This window comes from Cornus florida, unplaced genomic scaffold (genome assembly GCF_030987335.1).
Source record: "Cornus florida cultivar Cherokee Brave unplaced genomic scaffold, ASM3098733v1 CherokeeBrave_3.0.0_Hap2_Chr06, whole genome shotgun sequence".
NCBI classification, from domain to species: Eukaryota; Viridiplantae; Streptophyta; class Magnoliopsida; order Cornales; family Cornaceae; genus Cornus; species Cornus florida.
Window position 1 is genome coordinate 89,348,385 of NW_026775576.1, and position 26,954 is coordinate 89,375,338.

General features: G+C 34.2%; 2 protein-coding genes across 2 annotated transcripts; one reads left to right on the forward strand and one right to left on the reverse strand.

Moving 5' to 3' along the window:
• Nucleotides 1–91: 91 nt before the first annotated feature.
• LOC132312729 (ATP-dependent zinc metalloprotease FTSH 11, chloroplastic/mitochondrial) lies at nt 92–16,836 on the forward strand. The gene is made up of 17 exons (XM_059811214.1): nt 92–897; nt 1,722–1,875; nt 4,646–4,738; nt 4,922–5,010; nt 5,222–5,345; nt 7,836–7,955; nt 8,455–8,505; nt 9,385–9,446; nt 11,385–11,442; nt 12,860–12,985; nt 13,086–13,166; nt 13,871–14,000; nt 14,218–14,366; nt 14,992–15,273; nt 15,640–15,729; nt 15,805–15,858; nt 16,481–16,836. Exons 1-17 carry the CDS (start codon nt 275–277, stop codon nt 16,628–16,630), a joined length of 2,436 nt encoding a protein of 811 aa, XP_059667197.1. The 5' UTR covers nt 92–274; the 3' UTR covers nt 16,631–16,836.
• A 2,668-nt stretch (nt 16,837–19,504) lies between these two features.
• LOC132312730 (abscisic acid receptor PYL8-like) lies at nt 19,505–23,168 on the reverse strand. Its single transcript, XM_059811215.1, has 3 exons — nt 22,751–23,168; nt 21,691–21,906; nt 19,505–20,206 (listed from the first exon to the last, which is right to left on the reverse strand). Exons 1-3 carry the CDS (start codon nt 22,871–22,873, stop codon nt 19,988–19,990), a joined length of 558 nt encoding a protein of 185 aa, XP_059667198.1. The 5' UTR covers nt 22,874–23,168; the 3' UTR covers nt 19,505–19,987.
• Between the last annotated feature and the right edge of the window lie 3,786 nt (nt 23,169–26,954).

The following is a 26,954-nucleotide window of genomic DNA, read 5'->3' on the forward strand; positions in this document are numbered from 1 at the left end:
GGTCCCCGTGACACTGACACTACCGATGTATAATTCAGGATTAAATAAGTCGAGTTATCGACGAAATATTTTTTTTTGATAAAGGCCACGCAGCCCACACCAGAGCGCCAATTTCAATCGAGATAAGGTTTCTTCTCTCCCAATCCTTTCCTTCCCTGCTCTCTCTCTCTGACCCCATTATATGGTTCATACACAGACATATCTCTAGGGAGAGAAAGTGTAGTAGAGAGAGAGAGTTCACGTAACAGTGTCTTTCACAAGCCCTAGTTACGCCATGGCTGCTCTTCAAGCTTCTCTTATTTGTAATCCCTGTTTCTCTCACATCACTTCCTCGAAGCGCCTCCAACTTTCTCTCTCTATCAGCCCGAGCTCTAGGTGTCTTTATTCTCCCTTTTCTCTCACTACATTCAATTCAACGGATCGAAAGTCTCGATTTTGCCGCCACAGTCTTGGTCTTTATTGTACATTGCATCAGGATAACGTGAATTTGAGTTCGGAGGCAAAAATTTCCAGTAATAATTCGGTTTCAGACTTTGAAGAACCTAAAGTTAATGAATTTCGAGATGAATTTCCCGGTCAGAGCTCCGAAATTGATGCGGAGGTATCAGTATCAACGGTTGAGGGATTAGGGAGTGTTGGTTCTGAAGTTGAAAGCGAAACGAAATTGGAGGATGAGAAAGGAGATTTTAAGAGTAGGCTACCGGTGGTTGTTTTCTTAATGGGAGTGTGGGCGATGGCGAGGAAAGGATTTGAGAAGTTTTTGCTGTCGGATTGGTTTAGTTGGTGGCCGTTTTGGCGGCAAGAGAAGCGTTTGGAGCGACTGATTGCAGAGGCCGATGCAAATCCCAACGATGCGGCCAAGCAGAGTGCATTGTTGGCGGAACTTAATAAGCATAGGTTAGGCACTTCATTCTAATCTTCTTCCTTTAATTTTTATTTGGTTTGGATTTAAGAAGTACATTTATTTGCTTCGAAAAAATAGCGTGGTACGCTTGACATCTTGCTAAAAAATTATGGAAAGTACTTCTGAGTTGCTAATTAAACAGTAGCTTGTTTTTGCTTTTGCTAGCTTGTTATACTGATATGGAGGCATCATGAGAAATCTAGCTTTTATTGACGCGGAGACATGAATGAAGTGGTAAATTCACTTGGGGGCTTAAATATAGTATTGCACGATATAGGCTAGTCAATAAATAAGAAAGGCAAAAATAAATAAATAAATAAATAAAAACCAAAGATGTTGCCAAGGTAAATTGAAGGTTAGGGCTTTTCGTATCTTGTGTTGGCTTTTGTTGTGATAGTGTGATTTATCTTTTTGTTATAGTTAGTGGATGTTTGGGATCACATCTGAACAGTTGCTTGCTCAACTTTGGGTTATTCGTTGAAGGAAGTTCAATATATGGTGCATCAGGTTACTTGTGTCATTTGTGCCGCATTCACACCTTTTAAAACACATTTAAGAGGAAAAAAAAGTGGAGACACACATTTAATATATATGACAGCACAATTCCTTTTCCATTTTCTTTTTGAGGGTAAGGGATACTGAGATTCATTATAGTGGGTTGATTAAGATTTTTATCATACGTTGTGGTAGTAGAACGGTGTTGCCAGCAGTGATGGGCAAAAGATAGTAGCATGTTATTGAATTATTGTACCTATATTCTGTAACATGTTGAACTCTATCTTTTATTTTCTTTTAAATCCATTTGTTTTTTCCCCAGTCCTGAATCTGTCATCAGGCGTTTTGAGCAAAGGGATCATGTAGTCGACAGTGGAGGAGTCACAGAATATATTCGAGCTCTTGTGGCTACTAATGTCATTGCCGAATATCTTCCGGATGAGCAATCTGGAAAGCCTTCTAGTCTTCCTGCATTGGTAATAATTGTGTCTTTCCTTGTCTTCTAGTTTTTCATGTATTTTATACATCATTCCTAATGGGTGATTTCCTTGTGAAACCTTAAATGATGCTTAAAAATTTGAACTTTAATTAAAGTTTGCCCGTTGATTATTATGTGTATACTATTTCTTCCACTAACTGCCCCATAAGGTGGAATAAGAATATATATATTTTTTTGGGCTTCCCCTTGCGGTATGAAACTGCTAAATTGGATATTGCATAGACTTTGCCTTTGACATACAAGTTTTGTGTTCAATTATTCCATTGTTGGGGGACTTGAAAGGAGTTCGGATGCGTATCTACAAAGCAAGGCATCAATCTTCATTACATAAATTCAACCGCTTTGGGGGGATCGAAGTGAGTGGATATCCGGGATAGAGGTGCTAATGGGGGCTGATATTTTAGGCTACGGGTGAGCATTAGGACTGCTCGACCTCTCCGCGGATTTATGAAATTCAAATTTGAGTATTTCAAGCATTACTGAAGTATGAAAGGTTTGGGGGGTTTTGTTGTAGGGGAGATCTATTTAAAGACATACTAGGGTGTCATTTTAACAAATGTACCAACCTGTTACGCTGTATGCCTGTATGCTAGAAATTAGGTGGTATGTGCCGTAATGTGTTGTTGTATTGTGAGATAAATAGTTCATTTTTATAATTCTACATGATGTGACTCTGCTAATTTAGATGGACCATTTATCCCATGTGGTGGTTTTGGATGAAAGTGGTTTTGTATGGTCTTGTGTGCTATGGTTGTTGTTATTTACGTTTAGATAATTCAGTCATTACGTGAGCTGAGATGCAATAGCACTTACAATAGGCTCTTCTACCATTTCTGAAGTTCTCTACATTGCCACGTGTGATATTCAGTAAGCAGAAAAGACCACTTTGCACTATGCTCAATTGATAATGTATATGTAAGAGGTTTGTGGCTAGAGAGACGTGGTGGTGGTTATGTTACTTGGACACTTCAATTTGAGTGGAGGACCTCTATCAGATTTGGCATGAAATATGCATAAGTTGGGGATGTGTCCAAAACATAATGTTGGGCACTTCTGCAAGTATATTGTCCTATGAAAAAATAGAAGACCACTTAACCGAAACGTAATGTAACATTGACTGGAGCGTATTGGGTTATATAACTTATACAGAAGTTGGTTGTGCATCACCTTTTAGTCAGGGGGTGAGGATTAGCTATCACCTCAGGAATGCCCTGTGGTAAACAGTTCTGCTTGGCAATTCTGGATATATGTGGATGGAGCAAGGTATGCGAGTTTGAATTAACAAGGACTCTCCATTTTTAACTTGAAGTATAACCATATAGCTTGTTTATTGTGAGGTTCCACAATTGATTTGTGCTTTGTTTGAGTTTCTAGAGTTTTTTTGTCTTTATTTATTAATTATTTTTTATTGTAGTTTTTAAAATCTGCATGTTCTATGAACCTTGGCTTTTTTCTCTTCAAAAGATTGTTTTTCTCAATGATATATATTTATATACATATATATATATATATATTTATTTATTTATAGCTAGCACAAAAGGAAATATTTTGTGGAGGAAAACAAAGGAAATTGTTTGATCACCAAATATGGTGGTTTAGAAAATAAATGTATTTCTGGATTGCAAACTGTAGGCATACTACTACCTATATTAATATTAGCTCATCTACTTTATTATTTTAACATAAACCATATTTGACATTCTCAATACTTGAAATCCATGTCCTTTGCTTCATTAATACTTTGCTTGATTATATTAAACTGTAGGCATACTACTACCTATATTTTGCTTGTTTGAATTAACAAGGACTATTCATTTTTAACTTGAAGGATAACCATATAGAATCTTGTTTTTGTGAGGTTCCACAATTGATTTGTGCTTTGTTTGAGTTTCTAGAGTGTTTTTGTCTTTATTTATTAATAATTTTTTGTTGTAGTTTTTAAAATCTGCATGTTCTATGAACCTTGGCCTTTTTCTCTTCAAAAGATTGTTTTACTCAATGATATATATATATATATATATATATATATTTATTTATTTATAGCTCGCACAAAAGGAAATATTTTGTGGAGGAAAACAAAGGAAATTGTTTGATCACCAAATATGGTGGTTTAGAAAATAAACGTATTTCTGGATTGCCAACTGTAGGCATACTACTAACTATACTAATATTGGCTCATCTACTTTATTATTTTAACATAAACCATATTTGACATTCTCAATACTTGAAATCCATGTCCTTTGCTTCATTAGTATTTTGCTTGATTATATTAAACTTTACGTTAATTATAAAAAAAGAATAACATTGAGGAAAAAACATCACCGTTCACTATTTTATTCCATATTTGAGCAGGGAAAGACAAATCTGTTACTGAAGTTTCATGGGAAAAAGTCATATCCCCACATAAAATCATTTAACCTTTAATTTTTCTCAAATTTGTGTTGATGCTTTTGTGCTACTGTTCCCATCTCTTTTTAAATGTATTAATGTTGCACTACTTATGGCCACCTCTGTATTTGTCTTCTTTTGACATAGCCAACTATCGCAGTAGCTTCCTCCATATCATTGCATATTGCTACAATTTTTCCTTGACCTGTTGGTCTCACTCATCAGTTGCAGCATTTTCTCATCTGTGTTAGGAGCTTTATCTTTGTACTGAAATTCTAATTATTGCATTGTAATTAAGGCGTTAAGAATTTTGTTTTGATGTGGTAGTTTTCTAACTAATTATTGGAATCTATGGACAGTTGCAAGAATTGAAGCAGCGTGCATCGGGAAACATGGATGAGCCCTATTTGAGCCCTGGCATATCTGAGAAGCAGCCATTGCATGTGGTGATGGTAAGAAGTATAGTCCTCGTGCTTTTTCTGGTAGAATTATGTACATTCAATGCTAATATATTTATATGTGATCTTCGAAGATTGAACATTTTTTACTGTTTTCTGGCTGACTGGTTCATTGACATATGATCTTTTGTTCCTGTATGTGGTTTTGAATTTAGAATATGCTGTTCTCTCTTTTAGGTTGACCCTAAGGTGTCAAACAGATCATCGCGTTTTGCACAAGAGCTTTTGTCAACTATCTTGTTCACTGTTGCTGTTGGTTTGGTGTGGTATGAGCTTTTCTTTTAACTAGTGTGGTTTAATTGATGAATGATATTATTTAAAAGACCAAAACACAAAAAGGACCATGCATTATGGAATAACCTCCAATACGGAAAAATATGGGGGGTAATAAACTCTCTCCCTCTCCCATGCTGACTCAAGAACACCATTTGAGCTATTATTATTGAGTGTTTATTTAAATATTAATATTGTTTTCAGGGTAATGGGTGCCGCTGCACTTCAAAAGTATATTGGTAGCTTAGGTGGGATTGGGACTCCAGGTGTTGGCTCAAGTTCTTCCTATACTCCAAAGGAGTTGAACAAGGAAGTGATGCCCGAGAAGGTAAATTTATGATTTCCTGTGTCTGCAATACTAGCAATCTTTAAAGACTGCTGCAATGAGTTTTGAATTGTCCTTATTATATTGTTTCCTCATTATATTTTATGTGAAATAGCTAACTTTTGTATTTCATGTCGAAGATGATCAGCTAATTTAAGTTCAAGTTTGGTTTTCCTTTGAAATTAATAAGAAATATAGTTGGTGCTGAAATTTTGACTAGAAAGCGAAACTGATTGATTGTTTATTTTACAAATAAAATCCATTATATGTGCCAAGAAATGGTTGCACAAATCATGTACATGCGGGATCTATGAAAGCTATACAAGAGTCAAATACAGAAGATCATATCACCCATAAACTCTACAAAATAATCATTCACAAATCCAAAACAATGAAGTTCTCCAAAAACTATTCTTCAGCCCATGAATTGGAAGCTTGGCTCCTTCAAAGATTCTTCCTTTCCTCTCCCCCCAAATGATGTGATATAGAGGGCCTTCGTATCCCATACATTTAGAACCCTTCTTCAAATAAAGTTACCCCTCTATTTCCTAAAAGTCTACCACTGCTCCAGGTAAAATCCATTTAAATCCAAAGAGTGCAAACAAGAGCTTCACAGCTCCCCAGAGATACCATATTGGACATGGTTAACCGCCCCTTCATCCTGTTTGCACGTGTAATATCAACAACCAGCATTTTCTATGCCTAAAATTTACAATCATAATAACCAAAACCAACTCAAACTGTTGATTGAACAAATAATGCCACTTTAAAGGGGCCTTTTGAGCCAAAGGCACCTCCAAGGGTCCTTCCTGTGGTCATGCGTCATAAAATTTCTTTTGGCCATCATTTTCTTAACTGTAAGAATTTTATCTGCATCTCCTTAATCATCAAGAATTATATGTTGGATAATCTGATTAAGCAGGAATTGGTTAAATTTCATAGAGTTGTTGCATGTTAATACTTGGAAATAAATTTGCTTGAAATTGTTCAAGCATAATTTGTCCTTGATGGAATTGGTTTTAAAATGCATTTAACAAGATGGCTGGAACGTGCAAGAATTAGTCTTATGAACTAAAAATTATAAATCAGCAACACCAGAAATTGAAGCCCTGTTAACTGTGCTGTCACCCTAAGTTAGTGAACAAAAATATGCTTCACTCTGATTTGAGTATGATAGACTTTGATCCAGATTATAAATCTTAGAAGGATTCACCTTGACTATTAGGATTCCATTTGTAAATTTTAAAACCCTGAATCATTGCTTCATTTTGCAAGATGTTTCAAAGTGGAGATATTTCCGTAGTGAGTTTTGAGTTGATAAACATTAAATGATATGTAGGATAGTTCTTATCTACAACTGGCATGATGGAGCCTCAGGAGGACAGTGGACTTAACACCCCTATTCACTTGTGAGTTGTGACCAATGCTTATTCTCGAGCTTCTCTTCACAAGTTTTGGATGCTTGCTCAGATACTTGAGAAATTCAACCTTCATTTACTTCAAAATTGTGCTGATGAATTCTTCTTAGTAGGGAATGTGTATAATAGCTATTATTCTCTTCACTGCACTCAAAATGTCACAAAGTCTATGCATTAGGAAGATGCTGTCCAACATGCCATGTTCCTATTAAAATGCAGTGGTTGTTTCTGTCTTCATATCATAATGAACATGACATCTGTAGGGCTATTAGACATGCAAGATAATATATATAATATTTTCAGCTGTATATGCATTTTTAAGTAGATGCACTTTCTGATTGCGATTACTAGAATCCAGATTTTTATAATGAAATTTAATGACATGCTATTGAATATTGATGTATAAAGATTGATTTAAGTTTTTGATTGATGGTGACAAGAATTGATTTAGTGATTAATTTCCTTGGAAGTTTCAATAATCTTTTGGATTTCGTCTAAGTCAGATTGTTCCAGAAACAAAACCCAAAGCTTTGATATTCAACTTGATGGTATTCTTGGTGCACCCTGTTATTGGATTTAATAGTATGAAATTTCACAGGGATTTTAAATCTGTAGTGTTGGTTGATACCTGTTTGAATTTAGCAGTTCTCTAGTGTGTGTTTATATGTGTACATTCTTATCTTTGAACTAGTGATTATGTAGACATTTCAGACACTGCTTTGGGAACACTTTTTTTTTTCAACCTTTTACTTTTTTCTCGAGTTAATGCCATGCACTTGTTCTTTACCATACTTACACTTATTGTTGCCTTAGAAAAAGGTGTGGTATAAAGATAAGTTTGATTATGAAGGCTATACTTTGTTCACTCTTATATTGTTTGATTTTGGCGGTAAATACAACTTTGGGAGTTTTTTTTAGTTGATGGTGCAAATATTGAAGTTTCTTTTTGACTGTTGGTACATCCATTTGTTCTATTTATACCCAGGAAAGATGTTATTTGGTTTTGCTTTGAAATGTACTGGACTAGTAAATAATAATTTGTGCCGTTGATCCTGACTAATTGGTTTTGCTGCAGAATGTGAAAACATTTAAGGATGTCAAAGGTTGTGATGATGCTAAACAAGAGCTAGAGGAGGTGGTGGAGTATCTCAAAAATCCAACAAAGTTTACTCGACTTGGGGGAAAGTTGCCCAAGGTTTGTTTATTTGTTTTGTTAAACACATTTATATGCACCAAATGCTCTCCTTTTATGCATTTACTCTGTTCAAAATACTGTCTATTTCCTTTGGTTCTCTTGGTGTTTGGTCAGTTTTTCTAGTTGGCGTGCTAGGCAGTTCTCCATGTATACATAGTGTAATATATAGGTTCTCTGCGCATATGAACTAATTAATATCAAGTGTACACTTCTAGCAGTTCACAATTCAATGGTCAGGCTCTGGCATTATATTTTTCATGTTGTACATCATGTATGCTATAATTAAGATGCATGCATAATTTAATTGCCTTCTCAGATTTTAATATATGGGTAGTATTTGGTTTCCCTTTCTTTAATGATTATATTTGTCCTGGCTCTGTTTTGGTATATCACTGGTGGAACACTGAAGACAGTCTTTCTACTTTATTTACTAAAATAATTGTTCTTAGGTTGTTCATTGTGTTTTTAATTTTTTGGTTTTTAATACATGAATTTGCAGGGAATTCTTTTGACTGGAGCACCTGGAACCGGAAAAACTCTGCTTGCTAAGGTAGAATGTTGCACATTCTTACAATGATTCTTGACATGTGTCATGGACTAATATCTGTAGCCGTTGGTATATGAATTTATGAGATGGGAATTCTTATATCCTCTTGAGGAGTGGAAGAAGGATTTTGAGGGCACAAAGACACCAATAAAATTCTTTCAAAGTAGGTGTTATTTTAAATCATTAAATTAAGTAATTGTGAAACTGACTGAATTCAGGTACATCCACTCATGGGGCAGAATTATAAACATCATCATCGGATATGCCACCATTGTCATCCACTCCCACCATCTATTAATACTCAAACTATTCGTCCAAATATAAAATTAAAAAGGGGTTTTCATTCCTTGTGATTTCACAATTAACATAAAGTTCATTTAAACCCACCCTAAATGTTTACAGCCCTAGGATAGCGAGCATGGTATTACTTAATATAAAAAGTGGTCCTTCATTGATTTGGCCATAATTTTCTGAGTCATATTTTTGTTGAAAATTTTCTCAACACAGAGACACAGAATCATACTAGTAGTTACTGGGCAAGAAGGATTGTATATTATATATGTGTATATATACTGAGATAATCATGCATGAAGGTGTTCTTCTTCTTCTTCCTTTTTCTTTTCATAGATAGGCTCATCCCATTCATATGTCACTTGAGCTAGCTATTGGTCTTTCTAGGTTAGTAACTGTAAGCCCAAGAATCCTATCAATCATCAATAGTAAATTTTCTTGTGTATATACTCATCTGAAATTTTCAGTTTTTACAGTGGTTATTCTGATGTTAAGAAAACAGTCTCTTTCCAAATTTCTGTGCCTTTTAGTTTAAGTTCAGCTACGTTTATATTTGTGCTGATTATGGTCAATGCATCTGGAACTATGAAGGCGATTGCTGGCGAAGCTGGGGTACCTTTCTTCTATAGGGCTGGTTCTGAATTTGAGGAAATGTAAGTCATCTATATTGCTAGTTAACAAATTGACAAACTTGTGATTAGTGCTTGATGGCATGTGGGATAAAAATGTAAACCAATGCAATCCTCCCTTGCTAATATATAATGAGAATCCATGAAGTACCGTATTTTTTATTATCCCCTTGGGGAGCATTAGTGAAAGAAGATGATAGTTACTCACTTAAATAGCTAGCAATTGTCAATTCTTGACTGGATTATGTTCGAAGTGATTTTTTATTTTTATTTTTTTAATTTAAAATATTCCATCTTTTGGCATTATACTCATCATCTTCAGTCAATTCGATTATACTTGTACAAAATCCGTGTTAATGTTCACCTGGCTGTTGGAATAAAGGTGCTCAGAGAATATTTGAAAGATCAGAACCCCTTGATCTGTTGTGTGCTGTTGATAATAAGCCACCCAAACTGGATTGATATCGAAATTTCAAGGAAATATATTTTGCATCATTTGTGATGGAGAAGTTTAATGAACTCATCCTACTTAATTAATCAGACTGCTTGTTGAAAATCAATTAGTTTGGAAGACACATTATAAGTTTTGGGTACTTTAACTTTTAAAAAAAAATTAAAAAAATTTGGGCACTATAAAATTGTTACCTTCTGTTAATTTGAAAATGGTGTATTGTTTGAAAAGGGTGATTCTTGCATCCAATAATATGAAATTTGAGTATCTGGAAATGGAATGGAGATGGTGTTCAAGCTTTTTGACAGATTTGAACGGATGCATTTGGTATGTGAGAGTAAAATACTGACCATCAATCGTCATATTGAAGTTCCAAAATCCATATATATAGAGGAAATGAGTAAAAGATATGGAAGATTGAAATTTTTGTACAAAAATGATGGAAATTAGTAACTAATCATGAAAATCTTCAATGGAACGTTTTGAAACATTAAAGTGTTAGAAATAAGTAAGTTTGTATTAAACCAGTGTGAAAAGATAATTGTTATTGATTATGAATCTATGGGATGTAATAAGTGTGTCATGTATTATTTTTGCAAGCTAATCAGTGTAATAATAATCTTGTTCAACCATTCAAATGGATTATAATTTACAAATTAAATTTCTAATTTTTTGTCCATTCCAAATTTCTTAGTTGTGACTCTTATCTGTTTTATTTTTGTTACACAATTAAACTTGACAGAAATTAAAAATTTTGCGTTTTACAAATAATGAGAATTATGAGACATAATGTAATCCAGATATAACTCAAGGTGCATTAAATTACCTTATAATTTGTATGTATTATATATATATATATATACACACACACACTTCATACTTAATAAAGCATATTTTATGCGGGAGATACTACTTTTTATTTTGTAGCTTAGTGGTGTAGAACGGGAAAAAATATGAAAATGACATGAAACATTAACAAGATATATTATATCCTTAAGGTATTGTTGGTAATACAAGAAATCTCTAAGATGATGTGTTTGGAATATGTATCTTGTGTTCTAATGATACCGAAGATATCGCTTGGTTTTTAGTCTATATCAATGAGATTTTGTTCCTTGGATATTACTGCCAACATTCCTCTACCAGTATTATCTTAAATTTTCATGAATTTTGTATTTTTAAAACCTATAATATTTAATGGCTTTTAGTCTTTTGGTTTGTTAGTTATTTATTAAAAAAAGGCCCACCTTCTTTCACAAAGTATTGGTTGGGAAGGTTGGGGGCCACTAAGCGTTGTCTTCACCTTAAGTAGGCATTAACCTTCGTACAAATACATCTGCATTCATGTGCATTTGCTTAGGCAATCTGGTATTGGTGTAGGGTTGGGACATTCTTCGGATCAGACTAAACAGTTGGGGTCTCAAAACAAAAATAGTAAAACATTGCTTTTGGATTTCTAATGCTGGCTACCCTTATAGAGAATACTTATCATGTTGCATTTCATGTACTAGGTTTGTTGGGGTTGGTGCTCGACGTGTAAGATCCTTATTTCAAGCAGCTAAAAAGAAGGTTTGTTGTCTTGCAGATTTTGTTGGATGGATTCTATCAAAATATGAAATTTATTTCTCTGGCATTTGTGCTGACATACAAATTTTTGTATGACTTGTAGTAACTTTTTGTGATAATTGCGTATAGCATATATGTAACACGTAAAATGTCACTTGCTTGGAGAAAATAATTAACTATATCATGTGATTGTCTTAGCTCTTTATGTACATCCGGATTTTGCATTGTCAGAGTTTCTTCTTGAAAGAGAGTTGAAATTGAAAACTAATAAATAAATAAGAAAGAAAAATAAAAACATCTCTAAAACAAGAAGACTTTGAAAAATTAGATCCAAGCACAGACATGCATACATGGGAGGGAGAGAGAGTTGAGTGCAAAAGGTCTCGCACTAATATTATTTGATGCCTTTTGGGTGGGTCTTGCACTATTATTGTTTGATGCCTTTTGGACTGGGTTCTTCACTCAACCTATTACGTGACTATATTTGATTGCCATAAAAATTGGAAGTGAATATTGGTCCATGTAAAGTCTGTATTTAGGTGATCTCATTTATATGATTAAAGTTTCTGCTCCATCGTTTTTTGTGAATTGTTGTGTGTCAAAGTTTTTCCAGGTTTTCATTTGTGCTTTCAAGTTTCAACAAGTTCATTCTTTGAAGCTGGAGTATTACGGAAAAACAAGCTGAATGAAACTGGAGATGGTTGCACAAAATTGTTGCTTTCCTATATAATAGTGTTGGGTTTTATCCTTAGCAAGCATCTGCCTTGCCCTCAGAGGCTTTAATTCTGTAGTGTGTCTTTAGGGGATGGAATAAAAATGTTTGAACTTAGAATGCAAACTTGGTATTAAATTGCTGAAAAAAATAGGACAGAAAAAGAGAATGCACTTAGAATTTCCTAGTTCTTGCACTTGGGAGAAATGAACATATTTATGTGTTTAGAAACCTTCCACACGGGCTTCACAGGATCTCAACCAATCCATATAAGACTTTGGATTTAGGCTTTTAGAGCTTTCATATACTTTAAAATACTTAGTAAAAGTCAAAGTGAGATCTGCCAATTGTTTTTAACTATCAAATGCTGATAGATAATTATGCGGTTGAAGGTTCCCCTTTCTATAATGACCAATTCAGAAGATACCTTTGGCCGCACTGAAACAGAGTGATTCCTTCTTTTCCTTTAATGACCTAACATTTAATAAACTTATTTACAGGTAAGGAATTTAAATGACCACTTAAACAGTTAACATAACAATGCATATACTTCTGCTAGTCAATCTGGCTTTTGTACACCAATATGCGTCTTAGTACATCTACCAAATCTTTCGAGTTTTATCATATTTGTATGTCTTAAAAGTCTTCCTTATGTATACTTGGTATTATTTTCTGATATATCTGCTTCCTTTTTACTGCCTTTTATAGGCTCCTTGCATAATTTTCATCGATGAAATTGATGCCGTTGGATCCACGAGGAAGCAATGGGAAGGGCATACAAAGAAAACGTTGCATCAATTACTTGTTGAAATGGATGGGTTTGAACAGAATGAGGTACATGCATGCGATCTTGCACTCTTAGTTAATTAATTTCTTTTTTACATTTTTTTTTTTTTTTTTTTTTTTTTTTAATGTTAAGGTGATTTTCTTATAGGGCATAATTTTAATGGCTGCAACAAACTTACCTGATATACTTGATCCAGCTTTAACAAGGCCTGGTAGATTTGACAGACATGTAAGTTCTTAGATGATCTATATAGACCACCTTGTGGTGTTTTGACATTTCTTTAGAGCTTATGTTTTTATTTTGAGAAGTTTTTGTGCAAACTGAATTTGATACCTCTGAAGATTTATTTCTTTTTCTTTTCCTTTTCCTCTGTAATCAATTCATAATTTTCAAGTACCCTTCTGGCTGAATGTCTCACGGTCATCATAGCCCCTAAATCATATAATGATCTGGATGGAATTTGTCATAATAACAAAATTTTGAAGTTTATAGCCTTTCAGGTCTTCATTATAGTTAGTTGACTTCCTATCTGGACCATTAAATGCTTATTTTGGTTCAACATCTTTCAAGGCTCATCCATTGTGGTGATTCTCTTGATTGTGATTTGTCTTGAGCATTTTCTATTCTGGCTGCTCCACTTTTTGGGAGAGCAGTCTTTTAGCTATAAGAAGCCTTTATAATCTGACTTGAGTGATTTCTCTGGTTGCGATTCCTTGATTGTGCCTTTTGATCTTCTAGTTTTGTACTCTTAACCTATGAACTAAGTCGAGTTTCATTGGAGAGTCAATGCCCTTTTTTATATGTGATTTCAATTCCTCATCACAGTGAAGGCTTTGCTTGGAGTTTTCTGGGGATATATTTGTCATAAATCTAATGTTTAAACTACAATTTGTCTTTCTCTGGAAGTAACGTTGACAAAAATCTGTTTCTAGATTGTTGTTCCTAATCCAGATGTGCGGGGTCGTCAGGAGATATTGGAGCTCTATTTACAGGATAAACCATTGGCGGATGATATAGATGTGAAAGCAATTGCTCGTGGTACACCAGGATTCAATGGGGCTGGTATATTTTTGCTTCTCCTTCAATTTTTTTTTTTTAAAAAAATAATATTAAAAGCATCCCCACCTTTCCTCTTCCTTTTAATGAGCATATAAGAATTCTTCCCTTCTCTTCAAACTAATTTTATTGCCTTGTAAATGAATTCATTTCTCTAATGGAGTTATATGAGGTAGGAACCAGTTCATCTTCTTCTTTCCTTCACAACTACATTATCCTACAGATTTGGCGAACTTGGTAAACATTGCCGCCATTAAGGCTGCTGTTGAAGGTGCTGAGAAGTTAACTGCGACACAACTGGAGTTTGCAAAAGACAGGATAATCATGGGTACTGAGCGGAAAACAATGTTCGTATCAGAAGAGTCAAAGAAGGTGCGCGCTTACGATTTATCATTTCTGTGGAAATCTAGAGTAAGAGAGGAGTATATGACCAGCTCTGGTTGATGATATAATCTCATATTAATCCTAGTTTGCACTTTCCTTTTATCTATTATAAGTTTTGTTTGGCTGTGTGTCGAGAGAGTGGAATGGGTGGAAGAACTGGACCATCATGTGGCATAAATCTTATATTGGTGGTTCATCTATGGGATATTTAGAACTTAATCACCAGACTGGTTCCGAGCATGTATATCTAGAGGTTCCTCTTCGCTCTTGCATATACCAATTGGTAGAGCAAAAGTTGGCCTACCAGTGGTGAAAAGATTATACCTTCCACTTGAACGACATGGTTCTCAGGATTTAGTAGGTGAAAATTATACTGTCCAGATGATAATAAGAACCTGGGTGGATGGTTAGGCCAAGTGATGGTGCCAGTACATTAATTTTCTTAGATAGGATTGTTGGATTTTCATGTGACGTTTTGATTTTTGACATGGTGAATTTAATTTTTCCCTGTTCATCTGCTGCATGCAAACTAGGGCACTGCATTGACAGCTTTCCTGCATTGAGATTCCTGCACAGAGTTGTTACTGTAACTGACATAGCTGCATCTTTTCAGCTCACTGCATATCATGAGAGTGGCCATGCAATTGTTGCCTTCAACACTGATGGTGCTCACCCAATTCACAAGGCAACAATTCTGCCACGTGGATCTGCTTTGGGAATGGTTACGCAGCTCCCTTCAAGTGATGAGACATCAATTAGCAAGAAGCAGTTGTTAGCACGTCTTGATGTTTGTATGGGAGGAAGAGTTGCAGAAGAGCTCATCTTTGGTGAGGACCATGTCACTACTGGAGCAAGTAGTGATCTTCACACAGCTACAGAACTTGCCCAATATATGGTATTCCTCAAGTTTACAAAATGCATGCCAATACTTTTTGTTCTTTTGGAAAAAGGAGTACTTATCACCCCTCCGTTTTTTTTTTTCCTCTAACACAAACACAACCTGGGGTGGGGGTAAAATTCGAGTTTCCAGTTGCTGCGAATATAATATTTATCTAAACTTGACCTCATTATGCATTAAATATTAATCTAGCATTAGAATTGCCAGTGGGTAATATGAAATTTAAGAAATTTTCAAAACCTCATGGAAATTTCCATTGCCCAAAGTCCTAAAGTTTAATCCATGTTCAACCTTTATGTTCATTTGAGGAGTAGCTTCCTTAATTGCAATCTTGTGATGTCATTTTGTCCTTTTCTACCCCAGGTATCGACTTGTGGAATGAGTGACACAATTGGACCAGTTCATATCAAAGAGCGGCCTGGTTCCGAGATGCAATCACGCATTGATGCTGAAGTATGTTTTTGGACTAGCATTGTTCTTATTATGCATGTCCGTTATGGTTATTGATTTGTTATATGGGTTGTGCAGGTGGTTAAACTCCTAAGAGAAGCATATGATCGTGTAAGAACCCTGTTAAAAAAGGTTCGTCTATGATCTCTTATGATAGTTGTTTTGATGGAAGGAGAAATGTAGAACATCCTTGAATAGATTTAAAGGATGGTAATTTTTTTTTTTAAGGGATGTTTCAAGTCTTGAAGGAGGTTACTGAGATATTCTAGGCATCCAAACCATAGATGCAATCCTAATATCACTTTACATATAATTTTCCCTGAAAAAAATTAGTAGCAATGGGTCCATGATTAGTAGCAATTTAGGGCTTGTTTGGTTCTTTTTTCTGGAAACTAAAAATCAGCAAAACAAAAAATTGTTGAGTTGACAATGTATGAAAATGTTTTTTTTATTTTTATTTTTATTTTATTAAATTCAGTATATATATAAAAGAAAAAAAAAAGGGGGGGTCTGTTTTTAGAGAACTGTGTTTTAGAGTTCTTGAGGGCTGTTTCAGGTCCTAAATCCTGAACTTCAAATGGGGTTAGTCTTATGAATTATTGAAACGACCAAAAAGAAAGAGTGGGACAAGGTTGAAGATGGAGGTGCTTGATTGTCGCAATATGGATAGTTGTATCATATTAAAGTTTCATTCTTTTCCCCGCTCAAATTATGCGCTTTAACTGACAACATTTGGTATTTTTTTGCTTTTCAGCATGAGAAGGCATTACATGCGCTGGCCAATGCACTTCTAGAGTATGAAACGCTTGGTGCGGAAGAAATAAAACGTATTCTTCTTCCCCGTGAGGAAGGACGGTTGCCCGAGCAACAACAAGAAGAGGAAGGGGAGCTTGTATTGGCTTAGGTCAGTTAGGATGTGTAACTTTATTAACTGTAGTGGAGCTCTGTACAGTGTATACGAAGCTCCACGGAATTATTTAATATAAAATTCATAATTTTCTCCTCGCATATTCTCTATTTTTGGACACAATAGAATCTGTTGTACCTTGTACCTATTAGCAATTTGTTTATTCACTCCTAATAAAACTGAGAGAATACAATAATCTTAAATATCTTGCACTCTTACCCGATTGTAGATTAAATTTTGAAGGCAATACATTGTTCACTCTGTTGGGAATGAACAGTTCTATATGATGTTCCATACTTCCATTCTATTTGTAAATTATTAAAACGTTGGTGTCTTTTCCTTTATTATCTGATAGTGTTTCCCAGATTCCGAACTATATGACATTTTCTTTCTTTGTTCTTTCTTTTTACGAGAATCAAAGTCTAGTGTCGAATAAGTTGGGTATAATTGTTGAGTTTTAGGGTGGCGAATTCAATGGAGTTGGTTATAGTGATCCTGCGACTGAAAAAATATGCTTAGACATGCTCAATTAGGTGAAAATTTTGACTTAGATGGTGCTTTTTTAAATATATGGTGCTATATATATATATATATATATATATATATATATATAATGGTGTTTTTTGTAGTACAATGGTGTTTTTTGTAGTACAAGTCTGATGGATAGCCCGTTTGATTGTTCGGAAGAATAATGCTAACTTTAGAGTATTTTTGCTGTGATTTTGTACTTTCAACATAAAAATAGTCTTATTTGGTGTTATATTTGGTGTTATACATGTATTTATGCATGACAATTGCATTATATATATATCAAAGTGTCTGTCCCTAGCGAAGAAGGGGGTGGGGTTTGGAGGAGAAGAAAAGAAAGGAGATCTCTGAAGAAAAGGGTATTTACATCTACCCTTTTTTACTCCAACTTCTCCTCTCTAATTATGGATTAGAAAAAGGGTAGTTTAGATGTTAGTGACCAAAATTTTATTTTATTTTATTTTATTTTATTTTATTTTTTTTGTGCTTTACAGTTACTTTGAACTCAATAAAAGGTAAATAGTGATCAAACTTGGAAAAATATTTACTAATGAGTGACCCTTTAATTTTAATCTCCTAAATACCCTTCCTTCTATTCAGAGATTCATAGTTCCTTCTCTGTGTTCTCCAACCTCACCTCCCAAATATCAAAGCATCAAAAACCAATATATTTATTTATTTTGTTATTATGATATTTAGTCAAAATTCAAGATATTTCCATCAAACCACTATTAGTTTAAACGAGTTTGATACTCAGTACTATGATTCATATCATGTCAATCTTTGATATTTGTATTATTGGACTCCTTTATGTTATTTCTTTTTTTTTTTTTTTTTTTTATATTTTATTCTTGGTGGCTATATATGGATTCTATCTATGAAATATGTGATATTTATGTTCAAAATCTACCAATTTGGTCCCCTCAATGTATTATCTGTTGCTGCAATTGCCTTGCTTACATGGTTGGCCAATGGTCCAATAGGAGGAAAGCTCATCTTGGCACCGGCAGTCATGGACTACATGGTTAAAATTGTTGATTGTAGATTTGGGGGTGGGGTTTGGAGCAAGGTACAATCTCAGGTAACAGTTTTTATAGGGAGTAGGCCTCCCAAAAGGTAACAGAGGCGTGCAAAGGTTTCCTCGGGTTGGACGGAGATTGGCCCTCGAGTGCAAAGGCAAAAGGGAGCTTGACTGCAAGACCCAGCCGTCCAGCGGGGTCGAAAGTCGGCCTTAGTGATCTGAAGGTGCCAAGTGGAAAAAAGAAAAGAAAGGAGATCTCTGAAGAGAAGGGAATTCTCTGGCGCTGCTTACTCCATATTGGGCTAGCAGTGTAAACAAAATACCACCTCAAAAGAATATGAACATGGAAAACATGAAACACTAAAGCAACATAGGAACATTCCTTCCACCGGATATTCCACTATGCCGGAAACAGAATCTATTCTGCTTCTGATAACATTTTAAAATCAGTTTATTCATCCATGTGGGCAGTCTTTTGAAGTAAAATAATCTGGAGATAATCCATCCTTTTTCGCTATAGCTCCACCACAGAACCTTTTATTTCTACTTTCATTTTCGTTTTCAGATACAATGACAATTCAGCCCGCATATATGGAAGAGGAGGGAAAAATAGTGCAGATGGTGGGAAATGGGGAACCATAATATAATCCACAATCCATAAACAAATCGAACTCAATGATGTCCCCAGGGCTTTTTGACAACTTGCACAAAAGTGCTTACTAAGAAAACATCTGAAACTGAAATGCAACAATTGTAGGAGGAAAAGTGAATATAATCATTTTCAATTGTTATGGTTTGGGAACAAAGACACAGCCAAAATCCACCAGGCCATTGGCCAAGGTGGTATAAGCATACCCTCTCCTCCCTAATGTGGGGTGTTTGACATGTGAGTTCTTACCTAACCAAAAGAAAAAGAAAAAGAAAAAGCGCCACATGATGCTTTATCAGATCTCAACATGAAAAGGAAAAAAATATAATTCAACCATTGTGCCTTGGCTCAAGTGGCAAAAGGATGGGTTGCTAGTATAGATTAAGATACGCCCTAAGTTCAAAGATTGCTTAACCAAAACCAACATAAAGAACATAAATTAGACGAAAAACACAAGAACAAATGTTTACTGCTGAACAGCAAAATCATAAAGAAAACACCAGTTGTCGGTACAAAATGTGAAGGAATTGCAAATGCAACTAGAATTACTAGAGGAGGTGACTTCAAACAAATTCCAAGAGAGCTCTTCCACACCACAAGTATTTTTCCAATTATTTTTTACCATTTAGGTGTTTAAGATTTAAATTATACTACTTTTCAGTACATGACGAAATAGTAATAATAATATGGTCATGACACTGATAAATAGTTATTACAACCTCTCTACAATGATACACAGCTGGCCTTCAGGTTTCCTATTCCACGCTAAATGAAATTGTGATGAAGCTACAACTACAACATAAGAAACAGATCTACAAGCACCAAACCTTTCATGCACATATTTACAACTATAGAGCATGACATACCATTACAGCCAAAACCCTGCAAATCACATAGAAAGACACACCTAGTCCTTTGATTTTTACTTTTCATCGTGTGATTTAGGAACTTAGTTAAAAGCTGTGGTTCTTTAACTACCAAGACAGGAAGGTCAGCATAATTTAAAAACAAACAGAAAACTGAAAGAAAATGAGAGGAAATGTATGCCCAAGATGGAAAGAGAGCTACTACCGGTCCATCTCTGAAGCCTCTGAGATTTGAAAGCCTCAGACGAATATTCTTCCAAGGTCATCTTTGCATCCACCCAGCCCAACTCTTAGATCAAATCAATGGGCTCTGTACGGCCCTGCACAGCCAGCCTCTCGGAAACCTCAGCAAGAGACTTGAGATTGCACTTGATCAAGGCTTCAACAAAGTAGCAGGTCTCATCCTTGGTGTTCCCGTCAGGCACATCCACCACAAAGGACTCAATCACCAAAGTCCCTGGTCTTCCTTCAATGATCTCTGGGTGGAGGGAAATGGTCGAAGAGTAGTTCTGAAAAAAAATATATATATATATAATTATAATAATAATACAGGAACTTACAAAAATACAAAACAAAAAAGATACCGTCAAGCTGATTTAGACCAACTGTATGATAGCTGCGCCGCAGTCTGCAGCAGTACTAGTAAGTAGATAAGTAATCAGAAAGCAAACTTTGCCTAGTTCAGTCAACGTAACTTTTGAAATAATAAAATATAAGATTTCAAGCTTATTAATAACTTTAAATTGTATCAGAGAACAATTGATGGTTAGGGTTCAGTTCCAACAAATCCATCAAAAAATAAATAACCATATTCATATGTTTACCATCATTCAACTGTTCAAGACCACTAAAGTCATCATAGGAAATCGCTTTTCCTGTATGCACAGTGCACATGGCATGCAGGGATGAACATTGGGTCCAAGGGCCATGGACAATCCACATTCAAGCCTAATTTGAAACTCCCTGTCCAAATGTGCAGCCCTCTAAAGTTAGAACCATAAGACATGGACCCTATAAATGTGGACTTTTTTCTTGGCCATGTAAGAACCAAGCCCCTAACTTCACCACTCCCTTTCAAATCCCAGTCTGAATTACTACACATTTTGGCTATTAAGGTGATCCTGGAACTAGAATCAACATATAATATCACCCTAACTTCCACAATTGTAGATTTTTTGTCCACTTATTTGCTTTTACCTTCTCCTAAGTCACCAAGAGACGCAACCACCCATTGTATGAAAAAGGCCATTATCCGGTATTGATCTCACCTATGCTATGCAGGGTGTTGAGAGGGACAACCTAGATGCAGACATAATTTTTGCAGAAGCAACCACTCATTGTGTGTGAATATATAGGACTCATCAACTGATGCAAGAAACTTAATTAAACCTACATGTTTGATAAAGTGGGAAGAAATAAATAAGCATGATACTCAAGCCAATAGAGAAAACTTTCTCCATCTTTTAATTATCAGTGGAGTAGAATAACCTATACGTAAGAAGTTCCACTAAATCAGGATACTAAAATTAAGAATAAATGGGAAAAGCGTTAGCATAGAAAATTCCCAAATTTCTAAGATTGAAATAGGTAGTGTGGTCAACATTCCTATGTCTTATATTAATCCAGCAGCTCAGGTAATCATGGTTTGCTAACAGTGACGATTTTATTTATGAGATAAGATATCAAACTATATTGTCGTTGCATTCACAAAAAGATACGTCAAAGATCATCTTTCCAGGCAACCACAATTTGCACTCCATTACAACAGGATCAGTGCATTGTAACTTCAGAAACATGTCCATCATATTTCCTTGATATAGTGATTTTGCTTTCACTTGGCCAAAAAAAAAAAAAAAAAATTCAGATGTGAAATGAAACACTATGACAAATGACTTGCCTGGAAAAGGGAAAAGAAATGACAATTGCTAAAATACATACATTGTGAACAGGGATGAAAAAACAGAATTAGAGAGAGAATAAATAGTTTCCATACCCTAAGTCTGTGATCCCCACCGATAATTTTGACACTAAGGATATGCTCATTATCATCAAGATGTTCCAATCTCTCAGTGCTGGTAGTTGCAGGAAGCCCTGACTTAACATCAACTTCTCTAAGACTCCCAATCCCAAAGTTTCCCTGGACATTGCACCTGCTGATAAACGGCTTATACTTTTGTGGTTGATCAAATCTTCTCACCAAAGACCAAACCTGAGGAATTGGAAATAACACAATACTTAGCAGATTTGACAATTCCAACATGACAACTTCTATAATTTTCATAAATAAGATTACTCTATATGAACCCATGCGTATCTATGCACAATCTCAGAAGAAAGACAAGGACATAACATGAATGAATTGTTAGTCATCAATCGTCTGTGATCAGATGTTGGAGTCCATAACAGTACCTTTCCGAAAACATCCCTGAAACCTCTTAAACAGCTCTAGAAATGCAGTAAGCAATTCGAGACACTAATTACTACTGAATACATTTTTAAAATTTGCTCTGTTTAATTGTTTCGATTGTAAGAAAAGAAAATAAAGTAAAATTTCGAATCTTTAGAGACCCAATTCATTAATAACATCCTCTATAACTAAGTCTAATATACAAGTTTTGGGCTTTTTCATCTCTTGCAAACCATAAACATAAAACATTAGATTATGTTTTTTCTTTTCTTTTTCCTTCTCTCGCCAACCAAACAAAGATTGTTCGGAAAATGGAAATGAAATTTGAATGATGAAACAATACGTCAAAAAATAGCATCAGGTTCAGTTACAAATCATCACATAAAAAAGAAAAAAAGGCTTCGAATTGAAGCAAAGAAATATAGGTCATACATCTAGAATCCACAATCAAACCAACCAATTCCACAAACCTATCCAAAAGCCTTTCAGAAACATCACCAAACACAATCAAATTTCAACAAAATCCGCATTTCATTCAATTAATCCAGAGTGCATAAAACGAAACATAAATCTGTATACTCGCACACAGGCATACAAATATATACATATTGAGAGAGAGAGAGAGAGAGAGAGAGAGAGGTAATACAAGGTGAACAGGAGCCTTGATGTGCTTGACGAGAGCAGAACTACATTGATTCTTTGCCGGCTCGTGCCTGTGATGTCTCCGAATGTACTCCGACTCCATACCGCTAAATCCATTACCATACATGGTGGCTGTACCAACCAATCTCGTTCCAACTTCTACTTTCTCTCCCTACAGCATCAACAAGACAACTTTCTCGCTCTAAATCTCAAACAAAAACCATTCCTTCGCCGGAACAACTAACCGGAAAATCCCCTCCGATCACCGATTCAACAACACCAACGCAGCTTCCTATCTTCTATTCGTGAGTTGACTCAGAACCCTTCCAAATCCACCAGCATAGCTACTAATAGCTTCATAAAAAAACACAACCTCACCTCCCTATCATCTCATCGCCTGAAATATAATATTGCCGAATATATACACACACTAATATTTATATATGTGTATATGTATAATTGTATACTCCAATGTAGTCGTGCATCACCGCATTGTCATTGAGCGGGTTTTGTATATGCCCTGGGAAGGTGATGAAACTACGGTTTTGCCAATATTTTGTCCGTTTCTGTTTCTGAAATTTTTTAATGTCGAAATTGTCCTTGAGTTGCATTGGTTAAGCATTATTTAATTTGTCTTTTTCCCGGAAAATGATAAGCTAGTTTTTTACTTACTTTAATTAGATGGGGACACATATTATGTACGTTCTTTATCACATCCAATTTGATAGTATTTTCTAACATTAATTATCTTAGTTGTACATTTTCAGTTATTTTGACATCTTCTCCTCTCCAACAATAAAATGTACTCGTTGTACTAATATAAACACAAGCCATAATTTACAAAGTTTTTTTTTTTTTTTTTGCACTTCATGTAATTAACATATGCCTTAAAATAAATAAATTAATAAATAAATAAGAAAATTGCAGTTTAGAGTAGAGGGTTCAAGTTTATGTGTTGATATAAATGAGTGTGTGAAATATATATCAAAGTTATCAAATATCTTGTGCTTTAGAAATATTTCATTTACCTCTCAAAATGAATGATTTGATTTCGAGTTTTCAAAAAAGTAAATTTCAGTGTGTGAGTTTATTGCCTCACAAAGAAAAAAAAAAATTACCGAAGTTAAAAATAATCATAATAAAAAAATTTAACAAATTATATAACTTTTAACTTTATTATCCACTTTGATATATAATAAAATTAACAACTCCAAAATTATGAGGTTAGAGGGAGATAAGAATAAGATCAGGACCATGTTAAGATCACTATGTTATAAAATATGATTTCCAGTTAGGTACTTAGGTCATACATCCGGAAAGATAATATAATAATAAAAGTATGGACAATTTATTATAAAAAGCTAATTTACTTGATAAGAAACTCGCTATTTAATGTAAAAAGCTAATTTATTATTATTATTATTATTATTATTATTATTATTTTTGACACTAACGAACAGATTAACCATTAAAAGAAAAATAAGAACATTCGAGAAAGAGAGCATCTAACAGTCACTGGGGTCAAATGCTCCACTCAAAATTGCCACATTCGGCTAAAAGAATTTTCTTACTTAAAACATGAGCTATAACATTTCCTCGAGGAATTCAAGAGACTTAATCTTATTAAAAATAACCATTAAAGCTTCAACAAATGCATGAAAGTTCATAACTAATTTAATTACTTGATAATAAACTCAACTTTTATAAGTAAGAAATTAAGTAACAATGCTGAAATTAAATTGTTGTAAACTAATGAAACTAGTTTATAATGCGAATTAGATTCAATTCAAATTTTAATGATAATAGTATATTAGGGAGTAAGTTTTTATTTGTCATCATTATTTTTGTCTTTCTCCGAGTATGTCACTTTTTTGTTTGCCATCATTAATTTTGTCTCTCTCCAGGGATGTCACATTTACATATTACAGTGTAATTTAATTATCTTCCACATAAGGATGTCCCATTTGTCAAACTTATTTCGTCTTAGGGTGCACGCGATTTGGTTTTGATCGGGTTGAGAATTTTTCAGAATTAAATTATTTCTAATTGTATCAAAAAATTTAGGATCAAACTTAACTATTTATCTAAATAAATTAAACCAAACCAAAACGTGTATTTAAATAAACTGAACCAAACCAAATCGTGAAACACCGATTCAGTTCGGTTTGGTTCCACGATTCCTTTTGTTACAAAAATATTCATATTTCAAAGTTCAATTCACAACAATAAACTAAGTTAACAAACACATTCACAACTATTAATATATTCACTTTTAGATTATAAGTTAATACATTCAAAATTGCTAATATATTCATTCAATTCTTCTCTGCCACTTTTTGAAACTGAAATGAATTAGTGAAAATCTTCATAAAGCTAATAGTCAGAAAACCAATTTAAAACCGCAACCAAACAAACCGTTAGTAAATCGAACCAATCTATTTGATCCCGTCCGATTTTAATTTTCGATTTCACCAAAATTTTGTGCATCCGTGTTCATGACTATCTATAACTTGTAAGCGAATCATAAATTCTTAAATCTTAATCAACAATGATCTGAGGATGTTTAGAAAGCTTATGATTCCAATATATAAGGTCTATGAATTTATCTTGTAAAAGGCAGTGTAATAAAGCATCAATCCCTTATTGTGTTATGCTGATATAACTCTTTGAATTTCCCCAAAAGGAGAGAAAAAAGACGGCTAATACTTGCTTAATTCTAAGTAAGAATTCAATTTAGAGTTCCTTTACATGAGATAACAAATTCAGTGTTTCATTTTCAATAGTTGCCCCAATTCAAGTAGATAACATTTCGCCTCTTCATGTACGAAAGACTCAGTTCTTGTTGAAAAAGAAACTTTTGCAACACATTCCTTATAGTTTAATGCTAAATAATTAACTCTCTAATATACTTAAAAGACAAATCACTCTTTCTCATTTGATCTTTCAAGTTCATTTTTTCTTAGTTTGTCAGGATATATATATATATATATATATATATATATATATATAATAAAAAAAAAAAGAGAGAAAAAATAATTTTATTCTAATCTTATTCAATATTAAGGATATTTAAAGGTGTTGTTTGATAAAATTAAAATGTAATGAAAATTTTAAGCGCTATTTATGGAATAGATTTTTTTGATATTATTTTACACATGATGCGCTCCATCACTTTTGGGATCACCCTCTCAAAAAATTTTTGGTGCAGGTAGAATGCAAAAATTGCATGTATCGGGTGATGAGTTATGGAGTAATTTAAAAAGTGTTACGCCACCATCATATTATAAATATAAAAAATAAATATCCCATCACTTAAAAAGTTCTATTTTTTATTATTTATTATTTTTTAAGTGACATCTCCATTACTTACTTTAATTGAATAAAAACGTGAATCTATAGAGCTACCCTTGAAAAGTAAGTTGATAAAGTTGGTCTAAGCAACTTTTCTTGTAGTGGATCGATGCATTGCACTAATGGCCAAAGGGTTGGCAAATGTTGGAGAATAGGTTGATGTTCATGCATTCAAACCGGCCAGAAGTGAGTTTAAACTTAATCAAATACACCAAAACGAAGCTTGTACTCATATGGCCTTATTCTATTGTATTCTTCACAGCCTAATTGGAAGCTTATATATGATGCATATGTATATATCTTGCATGTCATCATGACACATATATATGTAGATATATATGTATATATATATATATGTACATATGTATATATATATATACGGGACAAGAGAACATAAAACACAATCAAATTTGTCAAGCGTTTGGACCAATTAACTTATCCAGAATAAATATGTATACATATGTACATATATACATATATATATGTACATATATATATATATATATGGGACAAGAGAACATAAAACACAATCAAATTTGTCAAGCGTTTGGACCAATTAACTTATCCAGACTAAAGTAGAAGTATTTAAGAACGGGACTGTTACCAAAAATAGACATGACTTGTTAATCGATTCTGGGTGTAGGGTTATATTCTTTGAATAGTATTGGAGTATGTGCACATATGACTCACACACCTATTACTTCGTGCTGAATTAATGAAAACATGAATTGCTTTTTGGTACAGTGTCGACCTACATTTGCTTTTTCACATTCTTTTTTTAACATGGACTCCACAGGTAGGTTTAACTATAGTTAAATCAAGGACACTCACTCTATATATTGCAAATTTTGAGCAAT

Excerpts from the sequence above, each read along its gene's own strand:
- LOC132312729 (XM_059811214.1), top strand. The coding sequence starts at position 275 with ATGGCTGCTCTTCAAGCTTCTCTTATTTGTAATCCCTGTTTCTCTCAC. Across the intron at positions 898-1,721 it reads GCGGAACTTAATAAGCATAG|TCCTGAATCTGTCATCAGGC; the intron begins GTTAGGCACTTC and ends TTTTTTCCCCAG. Across the intron at positions 9,447-11,384 it reads GGTTCTGAATTTGAGGAAAT|GTTTGTTGGGGTTGGTGCTC; the intron begins GTAAGTCATCTA and ends TTCATGTACTAG.
- LOC132312730 (XM_059811215.1), bottom strand. The coding sequence starts at position 22,873 with ATGTATGGTAATGGATTTAGCGGTATGGAGTCGGAGTACATTCGGAGA. Across the intron at positions 21,907-22,750 it reads TCAAGGCTCCTGTTCACCTT|GTTTGGTCTTTGGTGAGAAG; the intron begins GTATTACCTCTC and ends CCAATTCCTCAG. Across the intron at positions 20,207-21,690 it reads GTGGGGATCACAGACTTAGG|AACTACTCTTCGACCATTTC; the intron begins GTATGGAAACTA and ends ATTTTTTTTCAG.